The 20314-nt window shown below is 42.0% G+C and overlaps 1 protein-coding gene across 3 annotated transcripts in view; it reads right to left on the bottom strand.

Moving 5' to 3' along the window:
• Positions 1-562: 562 nt before the first annotated feature.
• The window catches only part of AKAP10 (A-kinase anchoring protein 10), a 41201-nt gene continuing 21449 nt past the window's right edge, over positions 563-20314 (bottom strand). Inside the window, exons 6-15 of one of the 3 annotated variants that reach the window (XM_068977183.1) lie at positions 19690-19774; positions 18831-18954; positions 17555-17691; positions 15662-15806; positions 13883-14056; positions 10628-10737; positions 8180-8262; positions 5349-5401; positions 4622-4717; positions 563-1601 (exon numbers count right to left, since the gene is read on the bottom strand). In XM_068977183.1, the coding sequence (XP_068833284.1) occupies positions 1596-1601; positions 4622-4717; positions 5349-5401; positions 8180-8262; positions 10628-10737; positions 13883-14056; positions 15662-15806; positions 17555-17691; positions 18831-18954; positions 19690-19774 (1013 nt within the window). In that variant the 3' untranslated portion in view covers positions 563-1595. Of the gene's footprint in view, positions 1602-4589; positions 4718-5348; positions 5402-8179; positions 8263-10627; positions 10738-13882; positions 14057-15661; positions 15807-17554; positions 17692-18830; positions 18955-19689; positions 19775-20314 lie in introns of those variants that run through there. The other 2 variants (XM_068977182.1, XM_068977184.1) reach the window with 2 other exon arrangements.

Raw genomic sequence — 20314 nt, 5'->3', positions numbered from 1 at the left:
CAATCACAACACAGGCAACTAATAATACTCGGGTCTATGCCACACGCTCCAAACACAGGGCTGAGTCCAGCAGTGGCTCTGTTCTGGGTTCTTGTAAAGCAAATGGAAATACTGGGAAGAATCAACACATTTCAATAGAGGAGCCATAAATGCCCTGAAAGCAGAAAGTTGACACAATTTTAAATATAATTCATATATATATATATTTTAAAATCAAACACAATTAAATAGAATATGGTTTAAGTACATGAACACTTGGCTTTAGAAGAATAACAGAGGTGGTACACAGTACCAAAACCCACACACAGCCTTTCTGCTTCATCTGTTGATGAAATGGCGTGCCTCTTGCACAGTCAGGTATTGCAGTGGAAGGAACTCTATTCATTCAAGACTTTCTCAAGGACAGAGGTGATTAATAATTATATATTTATATGTATATATATATATATATTTCTTTTTTTTTTTTTTGCAAAGTCTGAGCAAAAGCAGTAACACCTAAGAGAATGTTCTTCCCCCAACAGTCTGGGTGGCGAGGCCGTGCTGGCAGCGCCCGCCATGGAGTGTGCTTACCGCCAGGGTGGCTCCACCGAGGGCAGTGTGGCCCAGACCGAGGCCAATGGAGTGGAACTGCAGCGAGGGGCCTCTCATGACCATGGACGAAGGAGAAAGGCCACGAGCTGAACACTGCCAGTGCAGCAAAGATGGGCGGCGGGGGTCAGAGATGAGGGCCTTTCTCCCCCACCCTTGCCCACCCACACCCCTGCCCGCCACTTGCTTTAAAAAAGTGTACAACTGGGAACAAACATTTGTTCAAGGAACCACAGGGGAAAACTGGAGTGACTGTTGTTGCAAATTCCTTTCCTTGTGTGCTGTGAGGGGAGGGACGTCTCCAGAGCACAGAAGTTGGAGGAGCAGGGCCTGATGCTCACAGTGCAGAGGGTGGCCCCTCCAGCAGAGGAGCTGATTTACGTGTACTGCATCCCGGGAGCAATTAAAATGTGAAAACGGCAAACTGCCACCAAAGGGAAGGACAATGTTCACCACAACTTGACCCGTGACCTCTCAGCTTCCTTCCAGATGAACAGCTCTGTGCAGGCCCTATTCCCGGGAAGGAAAGCCATCTGCCGGCACTGTGCTGCCTGGCTGGGGCCAGGCCGACTCACCTGTTTGTGTAGGAGATGGAGCAAAGCACCCCAGGCACCTGCCTCATGATGCTGCTGGGGTGGGAGACCGCCACAGCGGTGCATCAAACACCAGCTCCATGCCCACCCGCCTCCCATGGCACCTGGCCCTGCAGATCCCTGTGGGCTAAATTCCTCTGTGGATGGGTTATTGCCATTGGAAAACGATTAATCTCTAGTAGTGTAAACAGTGCCCTTTGGTCTCTCGGACTGTCACTGTGCGATCATCTGGGTAGCAGGGCATCTATGAGCCGCTCTCCATGGTGGAAGTCTGGGATTGTCTGCCCTTCTTTCCTGGGAACGACAGTGAGAAGAAATACAGTGCTGTTTTCATTGGCTGTGGTGAGGAATCCAACCAAAGGAAAAAAGTTTTCTTATTTTCCAAAAACAGATTTCCTTGATCTCAGGTGTGAGTCATATCTGAAAAAAGGAAGGAAAAGACAAAGGTAAGGTACATTTCTACAACCAGGGACACACTACTGTCACAAGGAAGAAGGGGACGCAGCGCTGAGTGAGTGCCTCCCGCATACCAGATACTGTGTACCACCTCAGGACCCTACTACAATCACCTCCATTTACAGCAGAGCCAATGGAAGGCTGAAGATGCCAAGTGGCCCACCCGAAGGTGATGTGATGAGGACTGACAACCAGACTTGCTTTTTTATCTTTCCATCTAGGTAATAGATATTAGAATGAAATATCTACTTTTTGACAAATAATTCTATTTCTAGGAATTAACTCCACAGCACACTCTTAAGAGGGGACAAAGACTTTCATACACTGTTCATTAAAGCATTGTTTTCTGACAGGGAACAATCCCAGACAACCAAATGACCATCTGCTGGGGATTCACGAGATGGAGACAGAGCCATAACATGGAATTCTCCAGAGCTTCTAGCAAGAAAACAGAGACTTGTGATATTCTGGCTGCCTGAGACCGAGCTTCTGCAGCTGAGTCCACCTTCTCACTGCACTGACAAGGAAACAAACATCACAGAAGACATGGTCCTTACTAACTGTGAGATGGAAAATATACACACGAAATAAGTCAGTAACGCTGTGAGTTTAAATGCCCAAGTTCTTTCTACAGACAAATGCAGGGCAGCTGATTCAAAGCAGGGAGATATCCACACGGGTGAAGGAGAAGCTGTGACCTCGTCTGTGGGGGCACGACTTTCACATTCACACACTCATGGACTGAGAATTACAGGGGATCTCAGGAGATCTTCTTGTCCAACGTCTCTGATCTGCTGATAAGGAAATGAAGGGACCAGAAAGAAGCAACTCGCACAAGGTCACACATACTGACCGAGAATGGACGGCGCTAGGTCTGCTGGCCCAGTGCTTTGACCACACGGATACCCTGCAGGACCGTCATCTCAGCCGACCAAAGAGAAGACCAAGTAAGGTTAAAAGCAAAGTATACCTGCATATCTTAGACATGAAAAGCACACATGGTAATAAAATCTGAACACACAACAATGAAAAGCCTTAAGTTGAAAATCTGCTTTCCAAAATGGTTCTAAAGAACAGTTTCACACTGTGGAATATTTGATCATCAACATGGTAATGGGGGATCACAGAAACAACCATCTTGCACTTCTTTCTACACCTTTATCTTGCTCTTTGCTATTTTGGGTTTGACTAAGCCGGTGAAGATAAATATAGGTACAAATTATCACCCTTACACAGAAAAGAGGACAGAGTCTGCAAAAGTGAACAGAGCTTTGGTCCGAATCAGCTCAGTGAAAAGTTCAAAATTACAACAAACTCTATTAACGACAGTTCTTAGAGTAAAAAGCTGGCAAGGAATGGGGTAATGTTGGATGCACATCTCAATTCCTGCCCCCAAACTATGGAGGGTCACAGGGGACATCACGTGAACAGAGGTAGCTTGGGTTCCTAACTCCTGCTAACGTGGGCAACGTGGAGCAGTTTAACGCCATCATCAGGAGTCTGAGCAGAAGTTCTCCTGTCGTGTGAATTCCTCCTGAGTCAACTCAGGTTACAGAATGCAAAGCTGGGAGTCTTTCCTTGAAGAAAACACCAGGGGGCTAAGCGGCTCTCTCCAACTTGCTGGGTTATCTGTGAGGCTCTTGCAGGGACAGCTGGTGAAGCTACAGAAAGACAGAGTATTTGGTTGAGGCAAGTCAGAATCTCCTAAGGATTACTGTTGGTGACCTCCAGGTAAAGATGGGCAGAGAGATCACACCCATTCTATTCACACCTTCCTAAAACAGTGCCAAAGTGTAAAACCAAATTCACATGAATGGGAAAAGTGAGAGAAGAGGCAACAGCAGTAAAGTGGAAGGAAATGGATGCATATACATGACTGAGCAGACCCCCTCCCTCCAAAGTAACTGATACTCACTTTTATTTCCTTCTTTCTGCTTTCTCTGGGTTTCATTTATTCATTTTCTAGTTTAAGACAGAAGACTGACTTTTCCTCATCTAATATCAACATTTAATGCTACAAATCTGCCTATAAGAATGGCTTCAGCAGTACCACACAAGCATGGCCATCCCCCAGGAATGGTGAGGCACTGTTTCCAGGGCCCCTGCAGATACCAACAAGCCGAGAATCATTCGCTTGAGCCCCTGACACAGTGTGGGGCGTAGTATTTCCATATAACCCACATACCTCATCCTGAGGACCTAAAATCACCTCTCGCTTACTTATAATTACCTAATACAATGTAAATACCACGTAAAAAGTTGCCGGACACAGCAAATCAAGTTCTGCTTTTTGGAGCTTTCTGGAAAATTTTTTTTTAGAAATGTATTTTTGATTCATGGTTGACTGAACCATGGATGTGAACCTTCAGATGTGGAGGCCATGAACAGGGAGGGCAGACTCCACTATGCTGTATTTTCAGCCCAAAGCATTTTCTAATTTCCCTTTGGATTTCTTCATTGGCTACTCCTAGCCCCAGGTTCCAGGAACTGTCCAGTCTACTGATTTCTAGCAGTTCTTTCCTACAATGGGAATTTTTACCCTACTGTGTAGAGACCAGTACTTGGCCAAGGCCTTGTAAGGACCTCTCTAAATATCTTTGGAGCCTCTTTTCTGTGCAGGCCTTTCTTTTTCCAATACCCTGTCCTATGAGTTCCAGTCACCTTGGGCTCTCTGAACTTCAATTTCTGACTCTTCAACTCAGTTAAGGCAATGAACTTGCTAGGCTTCCTCCTCCCTGCACACTGAAAACTGCTCTGGGGAAGTGAACCAGGTATCACCTCAGTGTTACCCTTCTTGCAGGGGCTACAGCTGTCTACTGCCCGTTGCCTAGTATCTGGAAATAGTTGTTTCATTCAGTTTGCCAGTTTTCCGATTGTCTATCATGGAGGGCAACTCCTAAAGGCAGGAGCAGAAGTTCCCCTATGTCCTGCACGCTTGTGTCTAGGTCTAATTCTCTTTCGTTTCATGCGGGCTGGGTCCTTACCTTTGTGGACTTCTCTACCGGCTGATCACACTGGGCCTGCTGCATCACATCACTGACTATCATCTTAGCAATCTTCCAAGCTAGCTCCTCCTGGGCCTAAAAAAGTAATTGAATTGTTGAAAACAGTTATTTGCTAGAAGAATCAACAAACATTATTAGTGCTCTAAACACAACTGCATATACATATCATTTCTACGTATTTGGAAAAAAGCACATTCCTATGTATCAAAGGACCCAGGCCACCCTCTGGTTTTGGTATGTCTACATATGATTCACTGGCCCCCCAGAGTCAGCTACAGGCTAGCCAACAGCATGACTAGTTTCATGTTATATGGTCAAAATCAAACACTTTTCTTCTTCCACTCTCGTCTTTCAATGTACCTAACTATCCAAAAAAGCAAACCTCTATTTCTGAAAGTATACCTGACAGTGAGGAAGGAAACGTTTGAGTTCTGCTGTAGCACTGATCGCTGATGCCTGCTGACTGATAGGAACCTGACTGCTTGACTGTTTTCCGTGGTCAGAGTCTCTGGACCGAGGACCACCGCCTCCAAGCAACTGTGAGATCTTGGAAGGGCCACCCCTTCCTGTCACCTCTGAGACAAGGAAACAGTAAGGTGCCATGCTGCTTAAGCAAGGAACTAAGAAGAGAGAAAGCCTGAAACCTTACTTAGAATAAGTGCCCCTGATAAGACAGAAATCTTTTTACACTAAAAGCAGAATTTACCTCATCAGTATTTCCTTGCACCCATTTCTTCATAGCTTGAGAGAACATGGATCCTAGTAAACAAAGCCAAAGTTGAATGTAGACCTCATGCATAATTTTGCATTAAAAAAGATTATTAAAAGCCATTTCCCAGTTTTTAAAAGATAAACTAAGATTTTTTAAAAATCATTTGCTTTTGGCTGTGCTGGGCCTTCGCTGCTGCATGGGCTATTCTCTAGTTGCAGCGAGTGGGGGCTACTCGCTAGCTGTAGTGCTTGGGCTTCTCATTGTGGCGGCTTCTCTTGTTGCAGAGCGCAGGGTCTAGGATATGCATGCTTCAGTGGTTATAGCACATGGGCTCAATAGCTGTGGCTCCTGGGCTCCAGAGCACAGGCTCAGCAGTTGTGGCACATGGGCTCAGTTGCTCCGTGGCACATGGGGGTCTTCCCAAACTAGGGATCAAACCCACGTCTCCTACATTGGCAGGCAGATTCTTTACCACTGAGCTACCAAGGAAGCCCCAAAAGATATTTTTTTTAAAAAGAGATATATATATATATATATATTATTTTTTACAACCTCACTCCCAAATTAAGGCATATAACCATTAACAAAAACTGATTATATTGTTTCCATAAGAGAATATTTAACTTGCAAATATTATGGCTTGAAAAAACTTTGAAAAGCAGTTTTAGAGCTTGAGGTTTTTCTTCTGTTCTCCTCACTTGATGAAAGAAACTATCAATCAGTGTTAAAATTTGCAGTAAACATTCAAAGACCAAATAAAACCAGGACCAGGATCTGGCCTTGAGGGCAGAATCTAGCGATACGTCAGGAGGTACAATCCACTGACAGGTGGATGGACATAAATCTTTCAGACCAACTCCTCTAATAAAGGGTTTCCAGTGCAGATGCCGCTGCTACATGTTGGATCTCGGGTCTGCAAATTCGCTGGTAAGATCAGCATTTTAAACAGCCAGGCTCTGTCCAGGCTGTAACAACTTCCCAGGAGACACACAGCCTCTTCACACATCTGTACTTAAAACGCTGAGGCACCACCGAGGAAGGAGGCTAGCCTCTATTTCCGTGAGTTAAACACACAGCTTATCCTTTCATGAATACAAACAGGCTCACATTCTAACTCTGCCTTAAACCAAGTGGCTGGCAGACTGTTTCTCAGGCAAGATCCTGATTAGTTCAATGACTGGGGTAGTCTATAGTAAACTGTAGTATTCATGAAAAATACAAAACCTGGACCCTTTCCCCTTAATAATTTGTATTACTAGCCAGAAGTCGAAATACTGGTCTTGTTAAACTTTATGGCCAGGCAGAGTCAATATTTCATGGCCACAACATTACATGTTCTGCCTAAAGTCTCAAATGGCTGTTGAACCCACTGAATTTCTTGGCGCTCAACTCTTTCTCCAGGCTATTGACAGCCTCTACTTGCTAAAGTGTCCCCCTCTTCTTCTAGCAGGCCCTCCCCCGCTCCATAGGAGCTTCTTCAGGATCCTGTTGTTCCCTCAGCACTTTCTCTGGGGTATCTCATCCCCTCCTTGGCTTCAACTTCCTTCAAAATGCAAATAACTCAAAAATTTGTTCTTGGGTGTCATACCAATAGTTAACTTAAAAATTGTCCTAAGATATTTCAAACTTAACTTGCTCCAAATCGAGCTCTTCTCTCATATACTCTTTTTTTTGTAGCCTTCATCTCAGACATTAATTTAATCCTCCATTGAAAATCAACATCATAACGTTTTATCTAGAGAATCCATGTTAAAACCTCATCTGCCTTGCTCATTTACTCTCCCCGTGAATCTGTAAGCAAATTCCACGGTGGATGTAGTCTCCTGAATTTCCTCTGTAAGTGTTATAAGTCTGACCTAATTCCTGCTACCACTACGTACCCCAAAATCCTCTTCTACCTATATTACTAGTGAATCCTACTCACTGAGTAGCCTCTCTGACACCAGGCTCTTCCCAACTGCACTTTATTCCCAGACTATGGCAGAAATTTCTATGCACTCTGCTTAGAAATCCCTGCAGCCCAGAAGACAGGACCACAGGCTTCCTAAAAAACACACAAGGGCATTCACAGGGCACACACAGCTCCATTTCCCTCCAGTGCACCGCCACTGCAGAGACCGCCCACTCACAACATCCCTTACAATTCCTTCTTGTGACACTTTCTCCTAGATGGTGTGAAGTGACTATTAAAATTATCTTGCTTGACCCAAAAGTAAAGTTCCTGTATTTTCAGAAGCTTCTGAGATACAGCCGCCTCAAAATGTGGCCCTTCCTTCTGTGCTCTATCATCAGAGCTTTAAAATCCAAAATATGTCTGACGCAGGATACAGCATGCTTGGGGCTGGTGCATGGGGATGACCCACAGAGATGTTATGGGGAGGGAGGTGGGAGGGGGTTTCATGTTTGGGAACACATGTAAGAATTAAAGATTTTAAAATTAAAAAAAAAAAAAATCCAAAATATAACTACAGGTTGGCAAATGACAAACACTCTCTGCAGCTGCCCTCAGCAAGGAGAGGAAAGGAGAGGAAGCAGAGCTGAACTGCAAACAACTGCTGTCAGCATGGTATTCTGAGCCATTGTTTCATGCAGATGTGCCTTCTGTAATGGGAAAGCAAGTTCAGTAACTTCTGATTCAGAGATAGAGACTGTGTGGAGACGTGATTACACCAAGCCCTTGGACTCACTCCTGACTATAAACACAAGGTTAAAGACATGATAGCTATTTTGTAAAATAAACAGTTTAAATCTTCAACAACCCTTCACTTACAGGCAATGACTAATGCGAGTAAAGGCGTGATACAATGTATAAAAACACCACAAACCTTTGGATTTCTTTACGTCAGGTTCAGGCTCAGATTCTCGGATGAACTGACCCAAGTCACTAACTCTTCCAAACGTCATCTTCCTAAATAAAGAACACATATGGTGTGAAAAGAACACAAGTCTAACAATCTATTTGAAATTAAGAAAAAAAAATTGAATTTAAGCATCTTATCTAGATCTAGAAAATGAGAAATACAATTTATACCTATCTATTTTACTCAGAATGGGACTTATCTCAAAAAGAATTGTCCCCCACAAAAAGCAAACTTTCTCTAACCCATTAATACCAAAACCCAGTTAACATCAATAACCCATTAATACCAATAACCATCAATGCCAAATAGTAACATAACACACTGTGAAATACTTAGCAACAGTTATGAGCTATAATTAACATTATTTATGGAATAGCACAACACAGTTAAGATGAGGTAAATATGTGTAGACTAACAAAGAAAAATCTCCAAACTCACTATGAATGAAAGCACAAGACAGAATGGAGTGTAATTTCAATCACATAAACATAAGCCAACAAAAATATACACCATAACGTAACAGTAATTATCCTGAGAAGGAAGGGGAGAAAACAGGCACTGGTTTGTAATCAAAGGGCACAGTAGCCTTATTTGTAAATTTCATTTTTGGAAGAAGAGATCAATATATTTGTATTAGTTAAACTTATTTAAAAGAAGAAAATTTTGTAATGCCTATATATTATTTCACCTCAGGTAAAGCGGATTTTATTCTAGAAACAGCCTTCCTAATAAGTCAGTTAATATATGGGTGCCAATACACCAACTGCTACAGATTTGTTTGCCTTTAGAAAACTTTCAGGAAGATGCTAGAACCACTAAACTAAAACAAACACTAAAATCTATCTCTAAAGATAGAGGAAAAAAATCATTATTTCACTCACACGAGAAGGCAATGGCACCCCACTCCAGTACTCTTGCCTGGAAAATCCCATGGATGGAGGAGCCTGGTGGGCTACAGTCCATGGGGTTGCTAAGAGTTGGACACGACTGAGCGACTTCCCTTTCACTTTACACTTTCACGCATTGGAGAAGGAAATGGCAACCCACTCCAGTGTTCTTGCCTGGAGAATCCCAGGGACGGGGGAGCCTGGTGGGCTTCCGTCTATGGGGTCACACAGAGTCGGACACGACTGAAGCAACTTAGCAGCAGCAGCGGCATACATATATTTAATTTACAAATTTAAATTTTATAAATTAGCATGTATTTATTTTACATACAAGAAAAACTATAGAAATTAAACATCTTGCAATTGACAGTCTTTCTTAAGGTCTGAAATAAATGAACCAATCACTCCTTAAGAATAAATAGCATCTTTGGGAATCAACTCATTTAGCATTATTGTCTACCATCTCCTGAAAGAAGAAATACAGATTACTATAATACTGACGCAGCTAAAGACTGAGTAGCCAAAATAACCTTCTATTTACTTCAAAGTATTTTCTGGACTCCTTGGTCTCCCAGATATCACTTTACTTTCTGGTAAAAGCAATTAAGCATGCTGAAATCCCCTTTCATGGTACTGCCAGGACTCGGGTGGGGTAGTCATGCATGCCTTTACACAGGTTTCTGTGTTTTCAAGCCATCTTCAGGGAAGAGGAAGTGATATTATGATTTGATCTGTGGTAAAGATTGAGAAGTGCTGTATCACTGCCTTTCTGTTTCAGGATAAAATAAACAACCAACTTAACTGCAATCATTCTATTCCATTTCCCCAAATACAGCTGGTTCCCCATATCTGCAGGCTCCAGATCTATAGACTCAATCAACGACTAACTGAAAAACAGCACTGACATTCTGTTAGATATTATAAGTAATCAAGAGATGATTTATACAGGTTTAAAATACCAGGCCATTTGATACAAGGCACTCGAGCATCCTCAGATTCTGGTACCTGAGGGGATCCTGCAATCCCCTGCAGTTACCGACAGCCAACGGTACTAGTTATATAGTCCATGATGAATGCTTCAGCATCTTCGTAGTTTAAAACAGAGACTTCAAAATAGCTAACATATGAATCAAATGAAACGCGGACAAGACAGCCTAGCACACATCATGTAAACATGACATGCATCAGTGTCATACGCAGCGGAGGAATACGGATGGCAATGGAATCCACTGAGCGCTCACTGCTATCAGGCAACGTTTTCAATGCTTTTCACGTACTGTCTCATTTAACCCCCTCACCAACCCAACGAAGCAGGACTCATTCTTGTTTCACGGATGAAAAACTGGAGAGCGTTAGGCAGGTTGCCATCAGCAGTTGAGCCAAGATTAAACCCAGGAAGTCACTCCTGAGCCTTCGCCCTCAATCGCACTCTACTGCACTACATGTAAAAGGGAAGGGCATAGATGAGACAGTGGAAACAATTTTTACATTTTAAATTAAAAAATTTTTTTAAAAAGAAGCTTACCCTGCATATGTCCGCTGATACAAAGATTCTGGATCCAGACTTGCAGCGTCCACAATTATCGCTTCATCAAAATTTTTCAGAATCTTAACACTGGCTTTTTTCACACTGGACTACAATAGAAATTGTGAAATTAGTGTATGTTATTCAGGAGTCCAGTCAGTCCTGGGTTTGGAATGATAGATCTATACAAAATCTTCAGTGTTTGAAACACACACACTTTCCACTCAACCCCGTCACAAATGAGATGCTTAAAAGCAATGATCCTGAGACTCAAACGTAAGTGCAGGAGGGAAGCCCAATACTGACACACATGACACGTGCACCCATAGGCCACATGTGCTCTCCCTAAGGAATCGAGTTCCAGCAACTGAGCTTATGTTCCCAACTGTGTAAAACTCCCTTCTTCCTTGCAGATGTATCTTGGCTGATAAATGTAAAGCCCAACTTTCACAGGATCAGCATGAACGCTTTTGATTCTTAGTGTGGCCATGTGACAAAACAGAAGATGGAGGAAACTTGCTAAGATGAATAGTATTTTACCTCCCACTCCTCATACCCACAAAGAAAACAAGTCAGAATTGGTACTTCTATGAAATAGAGGCATGGGTTGACCCAGTGACTCCACTTCTAAAATTCAATCATAAATAATTTATACAAAATGACTTATACACAAGATTATTTGTTGCAGCATTGTTAAAAGTAACAACAGATAGGAATACCTTTAACATCAATGACTAAAACACAGGTTAAATTAAAAAGAAATATATAAAGTAACTGACCAAACACTTAGAGAACACTCTACAGCAAAGATGCTCATTGTCACCACTTCTGTTCAACACTGTACTGCAATTTCTAGCCAGAGCAGTTAGGTAAGAAAAGGAATAAAAGACATCCAAAATTGATAAGAAATAAAACTATTTCTATTTGCAGATGACATGATCTTAAGATAGAAAACCCTAAAGAATCCATAAGAAAACTATTTAGAGCTAACAAATGAATTTAGTAAAGTTGAAGGTACAAGATAAACACACACAAAGCAGTAATATTTCTACACATGTGGTGAAGAATCAGAAAAATAAATTAAGGAAACAATTTCTAACAGCATCAAAGACAATAAACTATGTAGGAATAACCTGACTCAAGGAGGTGTAAAAAGTGTACACTTAAAACTACGAAACACTGCTGAAAGAAATAAAAGATGGCATAAATAAATGGAATGGTATTCCATGTTCATGGACTGTAAGACTCAATACTGTGAAGATGGCAACACTTCCTAAAGGAACCTTCACAGATTCAATGTAATTCTGACCAAAATGTTAAAGCTGATCCTAAAATTCACATGAAACTACAAGGAACCAGAACAGCCAAATCAATCTTGCAAATGGAAAAAATGCAAAGTCAGAGGGGACACACACACACAGTTCCTGATTTGGAAGCTTTCAAAACCTATAAACCGTAGTAATCACAACAACGCAGCACAGTCTACGTATAGACACAGATGATGGAGTTGAGCCCAGAGTCCGGGAGTAAACCCATATTTTTGTTGTTTGTTGTTTAGTCATGTGCCTAAGGTCAAATGATTTTCAACAAGGGTGCCAGGACCATTCAATGGTGAAAGAGGAGTTTTTTCAATAAACAGTGCTGGGACAACTAGATATTCACATTCAAAAGAATAAAGTTGAATCCTACTTCACATAATATATAAAACGAACTCAAAATGGATCAAAGGCCCAAAACTCTCAGAAGAAAACAGGTGGGCATGAGGGGTGGCCATTTACTGGACACAAGGTTTCCATCTGATATGATGAGCAAGTCGTGGTGATGGCAACACAAGACTGCAAATATACTGATGTCACAGAGCCATATACTTTATAATGGTTAAATTCATGCTAAAGGAGTTTTTCCTCAATAAAAAAATTGCATTTCTAAACACAATGAACAAGCTGAATATGAGATTGAGAAAACAATTACATATATAAAAGCATTAAGAAAAATAAAACATCCTAGAAATAAATTTAAGACAAGAAACACAGAACTATACTTGAAAACAACAAAATATAAGATGGCAATCCTCACCAAATTGATCTGTGGAGTTAAAGTCCTCCTTCCCTATCAGAATCCTGACTAGCTGCTTCGTAGACATTGACAAGCTAATCCTAAAATTCATACGGAATTGCAAGAGATCTCAAACCATCAAAACAATCTTGAGAAAGAAGAACTAAGTTGGAGGACTCTACTCCTGATTTCAAAACTTATTACAAAGGAACAGTAATCAAGACTGAGTTAAACAGTCATCATTTGACCCAGCCATCCTACTCCTAGGTATGTACACCAGAGAAATGAAAATATACATCCACACAAAAACTGTACAGCAGCGTGATTTGTAACAGCCAAAACAATAACCCCGACGTCCACAAGCTGAGGAGTGAACAAAATGTGGTGTGTCTATATGATGGAATGTCACTTGGCCATAAGAAGAACAAAGTTCTAATACATGCTAAAAACACAGATGAACCTTGAAAAAAGAAACCAGTCACACAGACAACATATCACAAGGTTCCACTTGTATGAGACATCTGGAACAGGCAAATCTATAGAGACAGAAAGTCAACTAGCAGTCACGTAGGGCTGGAGGAACGAGGACTTGGAGGGTGAGAGTTAAAGGGTACAGGCCTCCTTTCTTGGGTGAAAAAATGTTCTATAACAGATTGTGGTGAGAGTTAAGCAACGCTATAAATGTACTACAAAACCACTGAATTATACAGTGTAAATGGATAAACTGTAGGTATGTGAAGTATACCTCAATAAGGTTGTACAGAAAAAAGAAAGAAAAGAGGAGGACAGTGGCAGGAAGGGGACAAGAGTGTCTGACAACCTGGTAAGGTGTTCTCTTTCTTGACCTAGATGCTGGTCACGTGGGTTAGGTTTGCTTATCTAAATTCTTCGACCTCTACATGATTATTAAATGTAGACTTTTCTGTAACATATTATTATACTTCAACCAAAAATGTAAAAGTACTTTTTATGGTTAGCACCTAGCTAGACCTTTGTGTCTAAACAAAAACAGCATTCTACTGGGTTGGCCAAAAAGTTAATTCGGGTTTGTCAATCATCAGAAAGATTTTGGTTAGGATATCTAGTAAGTAGGCTAATTTTATCTTTCCTTGTTTCTTCCACAACCTAAAGCGTATAAACGGGGTCTGATGCTAGGATCTGAGTGAAAGGATCCTAATGGCTGGGCACACGGGTCACTACCTGAGAGGTGGAGCTGTCGGCAGCCCCAGGGTGGGAGTCGTCAGGAGGACCCATAGAGCCTGGAGCCGTCAGCGAGACACTCCCCCCCAGGAACTCGTCTCCTCGAACTGAGTGGATGAGATCGTTCAAGTATTTATAATACAGATTGCTGGACAAAAAGCCAGGCAAAAAGACCTGAAAGAGAAGATACTTTGTTAATGCTACCAGTCACCACTCCTGATCTTGCGTCTTGTTGTACTCCAAGTATTATCCCTTTGTACACAGTTTACACTATAACTAAAACTACAACATGTACAATTTATAGGCTCCCCCCGGAAAACTAGCCATGAAAGTACTGAATCTGGACTTCTTAGTGACCAGGGAGCGAATGTAATTTGAAACTAGGCTTTTCTGGTTTGTTATAAATACTGAAGTCTTCGTGTATATGTTGATTTTGACTTCTGGACTGATTTCTTTAAAATAAATTACCAGGAGTGTGACTACTGAGTTCAACTCATGAAGACTTCAGCTTTGATAAATCATAAGGATAATCACTAGCAGTATTATCAAGGCGTCTATTCTGACACAGGCTTTCCAACACTGGCATCCGTTTTTTCAAATCACCGTTAAATAAACATCTAATGTACACAGATGTTTTCGTTTGCATTTAAAAATTATTAATGACCCTAAGCTCCCATTATTATTACTGGGATTTCCTATTCTCAACTTTTCCTTTACAGTATTCAGCACAACTATAAATACTGATGTCTGTGTTTCACATACGCCTTCCTCCTAGACAGAGCTGCAGAAGGGTAGAAACCATGTTTTTTCTTCTGTTTACCCCTGTCACAACAACATCCAGCACAGAAATACTCAAAGTATTAGTGAAGGAGGCACACATTCTTCTCCCCATTTACCTACTTGATAGTACTATACTCTGATATTCTATTTTTCTCTTTTATTAACCAGAAAGTTTACCTTCTTTGTATGGTATAGATCTTGAACTTTCCCTCTAAGATTAGACAATGTTTATCTAATCATGAAAAAATGATCAGCCCTGGACAAGAGCTATCCAGTTTCCCAGCAGCTCCCTGCCACACTCCTGACATGCAGGTTTGAGGGGTGGTCATGGAGCAGTGTAATTAACCCCTTTCCACCTGATGCACGAGCCATACAGGAGAGGAACCACCTCATGGGCTTATCCTGGGCTCTGTGCCATGCCCAGTTAAAACTGCTCTAGTTCACCAGAGAATAACTGAGGCACAAGTTCCAACTCTTTATCAATAATAAGCAGCTATTAGCACTTACCTTGTAAGTGACAATGATACAAAAAACTAACTGTTCCAACCCTGTTAGAGGGTTTGGTGAAAAATTTGGATCACCCCTAAGCTAACTTTGCTCAGAACTATCAGTTATCTAAAAGCAATAATAACAGCAACAGTAATAACAGCAGTTAACATTCTTTAACGCTTACGATGTGTCAGGGGCTATGTTACTAGTAAGCACTCTACACGTCTTACCTCACTTTCATCCTCAAAACACTTCTGAGGTTAAGTACCTGTATAAGCCCCACCTCAGAGAGGAGGAAAATGGCATTGAAGGACTTTGGGAGCTGCCTGGGTCCCTCGGCCTATAGGGTTGAGATTAATACACACCAAGCCAGACTCAAAGCCTTTGCTCTTAATCAACATTGCACTGTTTCAGTTGTCCACTGTTGTGTTTGCTTTCCTCCACATTTCATTTTCTGACTTACACCAGGAAAAACTTCCTACAGTTTAACACTTCTGGGGTTTTGGTTACCTTCTCCATGGTTGTCCAGGCCTGACGTAATGGAGTTGTGAAACAGTTAGGGAGTGGCCCACCTTCCCGGCAGATGTTGGATTCAATTTCCAGTCGCACAACATCGTCAAATCCAAGAGGGTGTGTGGCCTGGAGGGAAAAGTACCTACAGCAGAAAGACGGCCAAAGTCAACCCATATCCCAGCAATCACAGCGCCTTCTGGCACCGACTCGAGAGCCTCCTATGAGGCTCGTGCAGACCAAGGCCTACGGAGCTGGGTGGAGGGCAGCCCTGCAGCTACCTTTTCTCCCACAACCTCTGAGCATTCTGCAGCTTCCAGCTCCTCTTCACAACGCACATACAGAAAAGCGAATGAAACATGATATTAGGAAAAAATAGAAAAGCGAAAGAGTAGGAATGGGTAAAGTCAAATTTGGCACAATGACCTGATAAAACAATAGTGCTGGTGGGCGTCTTCATGTGAAGGCAGCTCCCCGTTTGGACACGGGACCCAGGGCAGACGGCATCCCCGCGAGGGGTGCACTGAGCTTCGCCAGGTCCTCACTGCTGCCACTCTTCTGTTCCAGCACAGAAAACCCCACTTTCTTGTTATCAGTATTTTCTTAACAAAAAGTGAGCTTCCTCCCACCTTGCAACAAGTAAGTTGGCAATTATTCCTCTATGCTTTGAATTGTGGGGCAACACATACCAAAAAAAATTTTTTTGGGCCACACTATGTGGCTTGCAGGGTCTTAGTTCTTAGACCTGGGCTTGAACCTAGGCCCCAGATTCAATCCTTGAAAGCACGGAATTCTAACCACTGGATTACGAGGGAACTATCCCGAATTTCTAAATGTACACATCTGCCATGTTAATGTCCATATAACAATGTTTCCTGTACAATATTTTCCCACAAATATACTAAAATAAACACTGGACAAACATTAGAACCACATCCAAGTCCTGCCACTAATCTGCCCTGTGACTTTGAGAAATTCACCACCTGTGTGGGCCCTGGTGTTCTCATCAGCAAATTGGGAAAGTCAGACCAGATCTTCTCCTGGGTATTCATCAGGATCACCACGTTTTTACAGAGGAAGATTCCTGGGTCATACCTCAAACCCACCGAGTCAGAATGTCTTCCACCAGAGGGCAGGAAACCTAGTTTTGACAAGTTCCTAGGTGGCACGTGCACTGACAGGAGCGTGAGCATGCCGGGCAAGCGGAAACCCCTGACCCAGATGCTCTCAGCCTCTGCCAGCCCTAAGGTCCCGCTGATTTTTTTCTTTACCCTCAAGCTGTCTTCTTAGCAAGTGCTTGTGGATACAAACATCACACTGCTTTTCTTCACAGAAGGAGAAAAGTTGGATGAAAATGAGGAGCGAACAGTTTCCAGTTCCATTCCCTGTCAGACTGTGCTGCCATCTCATCTTCCAAGAAAGCTAATGAAAAACTGCTCCCTGCTAAGCGGTCAGTCTGGCTGAGGAGCCACTGAGCCCTCTGCAATATATTCCCGTTGGTTTCATCTTCTTTCATGTCCCAACCCAAGTTTTCAATCACCCAAAGCACCACTGAGTCTGCTCATGCCGGTGCCTCCTCCAAGAACATTCTTTCCCACCTTCTTCGGCGACAGAATCCAACTCCCTCTTTGGGATCCCATCACATCTTCCTTCTGTGAAGCCCTCGGCGACCTCCACCATCACTGACCTGCACGCCCCCAACACCCGCTGCATTCCCACTGGCAACTGATGTTCTAGGAACCCCTACTCTGCACACACCAGTGAGCAGCTCCTCCGTGGCTCCCTGCAAGCCCCCTGATGCCAGAGACCCAGGTGACCCACCTTTAGTACCCAAGAGCACATCAAATGCTCAGTATCTGCTAAGTGCCAAAGTCCTCCACCAACTAGACTCACTTGTCGTATAAGATCATGGCGTCATTTTGCGCCTCCTGTCCGTCGTACTGCCCTTTTTTGGCAGCGAGCTGAGACTGGAAGTTGTCTGCTGCCAACCAGAACTGTAGGATATTCACTGCATCCTCTTTCTCCATGTACTGGGAAGTAAACATACAAAAGAGGAAAATCAGACTGAAAATCTGTAAACAAATTTCTCTCACCATCTCTCATCTATATATATAAGCATCAACTATTGAAATATAGGACATTGAGAGAAGAAATCCCCGCAAAACCACCCACTCCCCAAAGAGATCCACTTGCTCAATTAATGCCAGTCAGCAACTTACAGTCATTTGAGATTGAAAAAATATTAAAATACTGTTTTAGGAGGGAAAAAAACAAACCAAACCAACAAACAACCCCCCCCAATCAAAACAAACAAACACCTCTAAGCAACAACAGAAACCCTACCACCACAGAGCTGAAAGCAAACTTCAGTGAACGGGAGTTAAAATTAAAGGTGGATTAGTGGTTCCTTGCTGTCAAGCATACAAAGAATAAACCAACTGGACCCAATCTCGAACACCTGATGATTTCCACCATTCCATGCAGCCACAGCAACCTGAACAAATGCTCAATTAAACTTAAGGTAAAGAGAGGGGGTGAAAACTCGAATCAGCTAAGTAACTGTACCCTGGTGAGGAGGTAGGATGCAGGTGTGGGTCTAAGTGACCACTCTGTGAGACTAGGAACCCTCTACCCAGACTTCAAAGTCACTTGCTTTGCAACAATTTCATTAGCTGAAGCCTAACACACCCCATCACACTAAACTGCATGCCTCAAGGAGATGAGTTTACTCACTGCTCCTTGCAAATGCTTCGCTGGGTAATCCTATCACATGGCTAAAGAAAAATGATGACACAGCAGGAAAAAATTCACTACTTTCCCTTCTCTCTTCTTAAGTCTAGTCTGCAAACATTTATACATTGAAATCAAGAATCAAATTCTGTGGTTTTAAAACAGCTCTAAATAGTTAAAAATCTGCATTCTCTTATAAGCAGTTTAATTAGGTTTTTCAAAATTATAGAGCTATTTTACACTGAATTTTCAAGTTCTCTTTAATGCCATTCAAGTAATCTCGCCATTAGATACAACACAGTAATCGAGGTATTTAAACCCAATTGATGTGTTTACAAATGACTTGTCTCCTCTATGTTATTTTCCACAGGCAGGGCCCCAGCATTTACAGCTTAGAGGCTGGAATCTAACAGAGTGTGAAAGGAAATGCAGAATTTACCTCTGAGAAATAAAAGAGGGCTGACTCACAGAAGAGAATGTCAGCCAGGTAAACAGTTCCACTGGTCAGCACTTCAATCTGGTATTTACAGAAATGGTGACTTCGTAGAAACTCACTAAAGTGCCTGCATGTGGACAAAAAGGTAAAATTTGAGGGACCGACCAAGGAAAGAGCTCTGCTGGGAAGCACACACTCTTTCCACGCTGTGCCCGCTGTGCCTCACAGCCTGGGTCAGCACACCCTCCCTTCCCACGATGTCTCCCTGACTCCTCTCCCTGCAGCAACCTCTCCCCTCTCTTACTGGCTTGCAGCTCCCCTCTAGCATCGAACACATGCTACCTCCTACTGCAGTAACCAAGCAACACGCCCTGTTACTCTCAGGCTGTAATCTCCTTCAGCAGCTACTATAGCTTATCATGCACAGCACCCTTTCCATAAATGTTAAATGAAAGAATGAATACGGAGATTTTTTTGAGGGCATGTGGATTTAGTGCTACAGCATCCATTAAGCTTATAGCATGTACTAACGATCAGGATATCCACCTGAAGACACGTGTTGTTTAAGCAGATAAAGTATATCACACTACAGTCACAATCTCCCCCAGTGACTTCAGAATTAAAAACAAATTCTTTTAACTTAAGAAATATCAACATTAAAAATACCAATCTGTTTTACTTTTACTAGGATTAATATAATTTGTATTTAAAAGAAACCATTGCCCAAGATAGTTTGAGAGGATGCCTATAAGATCCTGTAAACATTCAAAGTATTTAAACCCTCAAAGATAACTTGGCTTTTTCCCGAGACTGAACCGAAATTCCCAAGACCACAGAATGTGGGAGTGTGAAACCGACGTACTCGTGCTCCATTGCACTGAAGACTATGGACTGTGCAGAAACGAAACAGTTGGGATCCACCTGCCCGTCTTCTCCACAAATCTTTGCTGTAAAAGAAATGGTAAATAACTTTTTCTCTAAATCCAAACTATATACATCTGCAAATCAAAGCAGGCAATAACTGTAAAGGCATCAGGATTAGCAGATTTTAATGCAATTAAAAGAAAATACAGGTAAACAGCTGATCATGAGGTAGGAAAAGTCTTTCTAAGCATATATGCAAAAGCAAAAATCAAAAGATTCAATATGAAATTAATTTCTATAAATTAAAACACTCCCAAAACAAAACAAAAGGGCAGACTAAGGGAAAAGATTTGCAGCATATAAGACAGTTTAAGAATGATAGATTATTTTCATTCATGTATCAAGAGCTCTTACAAACTAACAAGAAAGTCTCAAAAGAAAAATGAACAAGGGAAAGGAAAAGAAAATTCACTGAAGGACAAATATAAAATGGCCAATTTAAAAACATATGCATGCTCGCTAGTAACCATGGAAATATAATAATGGATTACAATAATCAAGCATATCACCTTTTGTCTAGTAAACTGGCACAAAATTGTTTTAACAATCCATATGCTTAATTG

This window comes from Capricornis sumatraensis, chromosome 8 (genome assembly GCF_032405125.1).
Source record: "Capricornis sumatraensis isolate serow.1 chromosome 8, serow.2, whole genome shotgun sequence".
Lineage (NCBI taxonomy): Eukaryota > Metazoa > Chordata > Mammalia > Artiodactyla > Bovidae > Capricornis > Capricornis sumatraensis.
Note: the sequence above shows the minus strand (reverse complement) of the source record. Positions and strands in the feature narration are given on the sequence as shown.